The following is an 8,754-nucleotide window of genomic DNA, read 5'->3' on the forward strand; positions in this document are numbered from 1 at the left end:
ATGTTCAGAGCCTGGCCAGTTCTAAGACCCAGTCATACAGCACAGAAATTTTAAAAAAAGATATAGTTTCACCTGATGTTTATTTGCATGGCCCATAATACTGGGATCCCAGGGTCTAACATCCAACATACAGCAGGCACAGGGAGAGAGAACCAGAGATACCTGAACGATAATACTTACATCTGTTTCACACTGCATAAATAAACACGTACCTCAAATTTCTTCTTCCCTTCTTCCATAGAATTCCCAAAGGAAAATGGCAGCAGGAAATTATTCCACAGTGACTGAGTTCATCCTCGCTGGACTAACGGAAAACCCAGAACTTCAGCTGCCCCTCTTTCTTTTCTTCCTAGGAGTCTATGTGGTCACAATGGCGGCGAACCTGGGCATGATCACACTGATTGGGCTCAGTTCTCACCTGCACACCCCCATGTACTGTTTCCTCAGCAGTTTGTCCTTCATTGATCTCTGTTGTTCCACTGTCATTACCCCCAAAATGCTGGTGAACTTTGTGACAGAGAAGAACACCATCTCCTACCCTGAATGCATGACTCAGCTCTACTTATTTATCTTTTTTATTGTATCAGAAAGTCATATGTTGGCCATGATGGCATATGATCGCTATGTGGCCATCTGTAAGCCATTGCTTTACAATGTCACCATGTCTTACCAGGTCTGCTCCTGGTTGGTAGTTGAGGTATATATGATGGGCTTGATTGGTGCCACAGCTCACACAGGTTGCATGCTAATAGTGGTTTTCTGTAAGGCTAAAGTAATCAACCATTACTTCTGTGATATTTATCCACTACTGGAGCTCTCCTGCTCCAGCACTTATATCAATGAAGTGGTACTTTTGTGCTTCAGTTTATTTAATATTCTTGCACCATCCTTGACCATCGTTGTCTCCTATGTCTCCATTATTGCCAGCATCCTGCAAATCCACTCCACTGAGGGCAGGTCCAAAGCCTTCAGAACATGCAGTTCCCACATCTTGGCTGTTACAATCTCCTATGGTTCTGCAGCATTCATGTACCTGCAGCCATCAAATGTCGGCTTCATGGGCCAAAGCAAAGTGGCTTCTGTGTTTTACTCCATTATTGTTCCAATGCTGAACCCCTTCATCTACAGCCTGAGGAATAAGGAGGTCAAAGTTGCTCTCAGTAAAATCATTGAGAAAAGACCATTCTGCATTAGCAGAGATTTCTAATTCTTGGAGAAGATTCAGTAAGGAAGGAGTCCAGAGACAGCAACATATATACACAAGTAGTGAGATTGTTGCCAACACTTGATTATTTGGAAGAAAGGTCCCAAAGATAAAACTGGATTCATAGTGTCAAATAGAAGGCAGTCACATGAAGGACAGAGTCAATTCTAGGAAACCCCGGAGGTCACCCCTAGTAATTCATATTACCTCTAGTCATTTTTTTTTTTTAATCTTCAAAGGCCTTCATGTGGGGAAATTATAATTTATACACCTGGGAAATGGTACTTTGTTAGCTAAGACTTACCTACATAATTCATAGAAAGATCCTTTTGGTCTGTATCCTTTGATCTTCTTAATACTTTGTGTATTGGCCCTTATTTACTAATAAGTGTAGCAATAAGCTCTTCTAAAAAAATTATCTCTAAAATAAATAATGTTTAATTATTTGAAAACTACAAAATTCAATCCCTACAGTTGCTAAGTGCAGAGAACTTTATTAAGGAAGATGGGGGCAGATGATGGATAAGACATGATTCCTGCCCAGAAGATGATAACTCTCTGGTGGAAGAGACTAATAGACTAATCAGGGCTGAATACATTATGTGTATTTTTACTTTTTTTTTTATGCAACATCCTTTTCTTCACAGTTTTAGCATTGTGCTACCACCTCCTTTTCCCTAGACTCCTACCTATATTCATTTTCTACTATTTCTAAAGATTTCTGTTTTAAACCATATTGTACAATCACAGATGTAGAACTGACATTCTTTGACTATTTCTGGAAATCATATGGATCAGTTACTCGTACACAAATGCTAAAATTGGAAAATTGCTTTCTGTCTAATTACATGTACCCTCTTACTCAAATATTTATTCTGGAAAAAAAATTGGTAAAATTATTATGTAGACACTCAATAATTTTCTTGGGCTTCAACTTAAAATTTGTGGATCACCCACCTTCCCTAGTAACCAAAAAACTCAAACCCATTGCCATTGAGTCAATTCTGACTCATAGCCATCCTATAAGACAGAGTAGAACTGCTCCATAAGGTTCCCAAGGAATGTCTGGTAGATTTGAACTGCTAACCTTTTGATTAGCAGCCATAGCTTTTAACCACTATGCCACCAGGGTTTCCTTGCCTAGTAAAGAGGAGTTTAAAACAGAAAATGTGAGTTAGATTAATATTTAGGAAGACGTCCAAGTAATAAATTTCCCCTCTTCCCTTTTTCCAACGAAGGTCCCACTGTGGCTTTTTAAGAATAGCAACCAGAAAACTCTTATTAGTCCTCCTGAGAGGAAAGAAACCCAAAACAAAACAAAATAAGATAAAACCCGTGACATGGAGTAATTCCTATTAACTCTCAGCACCTCTTGGTGGCACCAGCTTCTGCTAGTTCATCTTGCCAGTTGCTGAGCTCCCACATCTTCTCTTGCTGATGGTAGCAGCATCTGGATGTATTTTCCCTTCTCTCCCTAGAGTGGTTCTTCCAGACTCCTAAAGACCAGATATTTCACTTTACTTTTAGAACCACTTTTAGATAAGAACTCCTGGTGTGTTCTTTCTAATGCTTCTGAGATTCAAAGCTTTCAAATCAGTTACATTAAGGAGAAACAAGCATGGAAATCTCCAAACAACATCATACTCGTGACTGCTCATGTCTATAAAACCGTGCCCAGAGGCAGAGCACTGGGCTACTGGGTCTTTTTTGACGAAGCTTGAGCATTTACACCTGGGTGAAGTGTATTTTTAAAATCTTCTGACTGGACTGGCATGCATACAACTATGCTTGCTTTGTCATCAGTTTACCGTCAAAAAGGTAGCATTAATACCTCAATGTGATATCACCCTTTATCTCACCACATAAAATCACAAGTTGTAATGAAGAGGTGAGGATATTTCCCTCTTTGGAAACTAGAAGTAACATCTTTCTTGGCTTTCTATGCACTACTCAGTCCTATTTCCATGTCTCATACCTTAATCCTGCAAAAAAAAAAAAAAATCTGTGTGTACGTCTGTATAGATTATATATGTATGTGATCTATATACTTGTATTTATGTGTAACATGTATGTACATGTATATGTATTGTATACATAAATGTGTACTGCTTGGATATGTTTTACAAGGGCTATGGGTGAGTAATTTTTAAAGTATTACTCTAGGCATTGAACAAGCAACATCCATTGAGAAACTTTTTTGCACTGGTCAGTGGTAGGTTGAAATAACTGTTTATAAGAATTGTACATGTTTTGGAGGATTTATTTATATAATAAAACATTTTAAAGGTGTTAATGAGGATAAAAGTACATGGAACATCTCTAGTTATTCTGAGAACTGGTAGAGGACATACATTTAAAATATTAGGATAAATATTAGACAGATAAAATGTAAATAAAGCTCTAACATAAAAAAGGAGGAAAAGAAATTAAAAAACATTGAAGAAGGAAACCTTTAACAAATTAGTAAAGAAAATCACAAAATACATAGTGTTTACCAAATATTTTTATAGAGAGACATATATAATCAAAAGTTTTTATAACAGAAATAAAACATGATATATTAAATATATTCTAACACTAAGTACAATGATGAACTTAGATAATGTTCTCATACTGAGTTTGTCTTTCATTCCCTCTGATATAAGTATATTTTAATATCCAAAAGAAAGCAATTCCTCATTTACAACTAGCATTTTCATGGACCATCAGTGTCACAGGGACAGAATTGACTTTTACCTTTTGTATTAGTTAGGATTAGGTTTGGCTCTGAGACACACACATGTGCGTACCTGTACATGCACACACACACTCACAGCAGAGTGCCTTAAACCAGTAGGCCCTACTCACTCAGCAGGTACATAAGCTTCTTTTAACTTGTTCCTCTGTTGAGTACAACTTGTAGCTTTTACCTTATGATCTTGGATAATAGCTCCAAATCCATCATTTATAGCCACCACCCAGGCAGCAGAAAGAAAATTGTGAAGGAGAAGAGAATAACCCGTCACTTGAAGAACACTACCTAGAAGTGACACTAATATCCACTAGACTTAGTCACATTGTCAAACCCAGATGAAAGGGAGGCTGAAAATTGCCACGGTTATCATATATGGCTATGTGCCAAACTAAGATTCAGGACATCTATTAGTGAGGAAGAAAGGAGCAGGAATATAAAGAATAATTAGCAGTTTTGGACACATCTTACAAAATTTGCATTTAGTCATAGACAACTCTGTGTTCGTCTCTCAAGAACTTAACATTTAGATTAGGCATTGTATCTAAGAAGAAGAGTAGTGTTAAATGTGATTTAAATAAAATGCATAATGCAAAAATAAATTGTATTTATATTTTGATAACTATTTGTTATGCCAGAAAGTTATAAACTCTGCTGAGTGGGGTAGTTCATAGAATATCTCAACAAAGCTGGGCTCATATCTATTGCCTTGCCTTCATTCATGCTGCTTCCCTACCCTGAAACGGCCTCTTGCTTCCATCCTGCCTTTCCAAATTTTACACACTGTTCAATGAAAACCTCAAGAGTCTGTTTCGCCATATTTTTCTGACCACTCAAGGCTATCATTAGGCGCATTTCTAGTTCATCACACGCTCTATAGTTATAACGTCCTTTCTGGTATCGTTTGCTGATAATGAATGCTTGTGGATACTCTATCAAGATTATTAATTCTTTTTTTAATCTGCTTTAAAACCCGACAGTTTACTTCACCTCCCTAGACTCAGTTTTTTCACCTACACTGTCTAACCCTAAATGAAAGTTACCACTTATTTATTGTCTAGTTAGTGTTTTTCCCTCCACACCCCTCCCCTCCCTTGTAACTATCCAATATTGTTTCCTTTTTTATGTAAACCTTTTCATGAATTTTTATAGTAGTGGTCTTATACAGTATTGTCCTTTTGTGATTGGCTTATGTCACTCAGCATAGTGCCCTCCAGATTCATCCATGTCGTTAGATGCTTCAAAGATTTATCATTGTTCTTTATCGGTGCATAGTATTCCATTGTGTGTATGTATCATAGTGTGTTTATCTGCTCTTCTGCTGATAGGCACCTAGATTGTTTCCATCTTTTGCTATTGTGAACAATGCTGCAATGACTATGAGTAAGCATGTGTCTATTCATGTGACGGCTCTTACTTCTCTAGGGTATATTCCTAAGAGTGGGATTGATGGAACACATGGTATTTTTATTTTTAACTTTATAATGAAGTACCATATAGTTTTCCAAAATGGTTGTAACATTTTACATTCCCACCAGCAGAGCAATCTCCCTGCAGCCACTCTAATTTTTTTTTTAATTCGTGACAGTAAGGTCTGGGTGAGATGGTACCTTATTGTGGTTTTGATTTGCATTTCTTTAATGGCTAGTGATCACAAGCATTTCCTCACATGTCTGCTAGCCACTTGAATGTCTTCTTTGGTAAAGGGTCTATTCATATCCTTTGCCCAGTTTTTAATTCATTTATTTGTCTTTTTGTTGTAGAGGTGTTGGATTTTCATGAAGATTTTAAAGATTCGACCTTGGTTGGATTTGTCATACCCAAATTTTCTTTCCCAGTCTGTAAGTTTTCTATTTACTCTTCTGGTGAAGTTTTTTTTTTTTTTTTTTTTAATTATACTTTAGATGAGGTTTTACGGAACAAGCTAGCTTCTCATTAAACAGTTAGTACACACATTATTTTGTGACATTGGTTAACATGTCAACACTCTCCCTTCTTGACCTTGGGTTCCCTGGAGGGCATTATGCTGAATTAAATAAATCTATCACAAAAGGACAAATATCGTATGAGATCACTACTATAAAAACTCATGAAAATGTTTACACACAAAAACAAATAACTTTGGATGGTTACAAAGGAGGGGAGAGGTGGGAGTGAAAAATCTCTAAATAGATAATCAGTAAGTGGTAACTTTGGTGAAGGGTAAGACAGTGCACAACACTGGGAAAGCCAGCACAACTTGTACAAGATAAGGTCATGGAAGCTCTGTAGACACATCCAAACTCCCTGGGGGATCAAATTACTGGGCTTAGAGTTGTGAAGACCATGTTCTTGGGGAACTTCTTGCTCAATAGGCATAATATAGTTTATAAAGAAAATGTTCTACATTCTACCTTAGTGAGTAGTGTCTGGGGCCTTAACAGCCTGTTAATGGCCATCTAAGATGCTCCACTTGTCTCATTCCTTCAGGGGAAAGGGAGAATGAAGAAGACGAAAGATACATGGGAAAGGTTAATCCAAAGAACTAATAGACCACACCAATCACTGCCTTCACCAGACTGAGTCCAGGATAACTAGATGGTGCCTGGCTACCACCACTGACTACTCTGACAGGGATCACAACAGAGGGTCCCAGACAGAGCTGTAGAAAAATGTAGAACAAAATTCTAACTCAAAAAGAAAGACCAGACTTGCCAGCCTGACAGAGACTGGAGAAAGTCTGGGAGTACGACCCCCAGACACCCTTTTAGCTCAGAAATGAAGTCACTCCTGAGGTTTGCCCTTCATCCAAAGATTACACACACCCAGAAAACAAAATGAGACTAAAGGGGCACACAAGCCCAGGGGCAAAGAAAGCTGGTAATTGGTGAAGTTTTTTTGATGAGCATAAATGTTAATTTTTAGAGGACCCCAATTATCTAACTTATATTCTGGTGTTTGTGTCTTGTTAGTTATGGCTTGTATTTTGTTCTTGTTGTTGTTAGGTGCCGTCGAGTCAGTTTCTACTCATAGTGACACTACACACAACAGAATGAAACACTGCCCAGTCTTGTACCAACTCCACAATTATTGCTGTGCTTGAATCCATCGTTGCAGCCACTGTGTCAATCCATCTCACTGAGGGTCTTCCTCTTTTTCGCTAACCATCTACTTTACCAAGCATGATGTCCTTCTCCCAGGGACTGATCCCACCTGACGATAAGTCCAAAGCATGTGAGACCTAGTGTCACCGTCCTTGCTCTAAGTAGCACTCTGGTTGTACTTTTTCCAAGACAGATTTGTTTGTTCTTTTGGCAGTCCATGGTATATTCAATATTCTTCACCAATACCACAATTCAAAAGTGCCAATTCTTCCTCGGTCTTCCTTATTTATTTATGGTCCAGCTTTCACATGCATATGAGGCAATTGAAAACACCATGGGTTGGGTCAGGTGCACCTTAGTCCTCAAGGTGATACCTTGAGTTTCAAACTTTAAAGAGGTCTTTTGCACCCGATTGCCCAGTGCAATGCGTCCTTTGATTTCTCAACTGCTGCTTCCATGCGTTTTGATTGTGGATCCAAGTAAAATGAAATCCTTGACAACTTCAATCTCCTCTCCATTTATTATGATGTTGCTTATTGGTCCATTTGTGAGGATTTTTGTTATCTTTACGTTGAGGTGTAATCCATACTGAAGGCTGAGGTCTTTGATCTTCATCAGTAAGTGCTTAAGTCCTCTTCACTTTCAGCAAGCAAGGTTGTGTCATCTGCATAATTCCTCCAACTCTGATGCCCCATTCTCTATATAGTCCAGCTTCTCAGATTATTTGCTCAGCATGCAGATTGAGTAGGTATGGTGAAAGAACACAACTGTGGCACACACTTTTTCTGACTTTAAACCGTGCAGTATCTCCTTGTTCTGTTCGAAGGACTGGTTCTTGATCCATGTACAGATTCCTCATTAACACAATTAAGAGTTCCAGAGTTTCCATCCTCCACAATGTAATCCATATTTTGTTACAGACCACATAGTCGAATGCCTTAGCATATTCAATAAAACATAGTAAACATCTTTCTGGTATTCTCTTCTTCTAGCCAAGGTCCATCTGACATCAGCAATTATATGCCTGGTTCCACGTCCTGTTCTAAATCTGGCTTGAATTTCTGGCAGTTCCCTGTTGAGGTGCTCCTGCGGCCACTTTTGAAAGGTCTTCAGCAAAATTTTGCTTGCATGTAATATTAATGATATTGTTCAATAATTTCCAAATTCGGTGGGATCACTTTTCTTGGGAATAGGCAAAAATATGGATCTCTTCAAGTTGGTCGGCCAGGTAGCTGCTTTCCAAATTTATTGGCATAGAAAAGTGAGCACTTGCAGTGCTGGATCTGTTTGTTGAAACTTCTCAACTGGTATTCTGTCAATTCCCAGAGCCTTGTTTTCGCCAATGCCTTCAGTGCAGCTTCCTTCAGTACCATCCGTTCCTGATGACTGAACGTTGACCATTTCTTTTTGGTATAGTGACTCTGTGTATTCTTCCCATCTTCTTTTGATGCTTCCTGAGTCATTTAGTATTTTTCCCCTAGAAAACTTCAGTATTGCAACTCGAGACTTGAATTTTTTCTTCAGTTCTTTCAGCATGTGAAATGAGGACTGTGTTCTTCCCTTTTGGTTTTCTATTTCCAGGTCCTAACATATGTCATCATAATACTTTGTCTTCTGGAGCGACACTTTGAAATCTTCTGTTCAGCTCTTTTAGTTCATCATTTTTTTCCTTTTGCTTTAGCTAATTCATGTTCAAGAGAAAGTTTCTGTGTCTCTTCTGACATCTATTTAGGTCT

General features: G+C 38.2%; 1 protein-coding gene across 1 annotated transcript; it reads left to right on the forward strand.

The window, feature by feature from the left end:
* Positions 1–256: 256 nt before the first annotated feature.
* LOC126061091 (putative olfactory receptor 8G3) lies at positions 257–1,207 on the forward strand. The gene has a single exon (XM_049857441.1). The coding sequence runs from the start codon at positions 257–259 to the stop codon at positions 1,205–1,207; it is 951 nt and encodes a 316-aa protein (XP_049713398.1).
* Positions 1,208–8,754: the final 7,547 nt, after the last annotated feature.

Source organism: Elephas maximus, chromosome 17, assembly GCF_024166365.1.
Source record: "Elephas maximus indicus isolate mEleMax1 chromosome 17, mEleMax1 primary haplotype, whole genome shotgun sequence".
NCBI classification, from domain to species: domain Eukaryota; kingdom Metazoa; phylum Chordata; class Mammalia; order Proboscidea; family Elephantidae; genus Elephas; species Elephas maximus.

Bases quoted from the DNA above. Each gene is read 5' to 3' on its own strand.
- LOC126061091 (XM_049857441.1), top strand. From the start codon at position 257: ATGGCAGCAGGAAATTATTCCACAGTGACTGAGTTCATCCTCGCTGGA.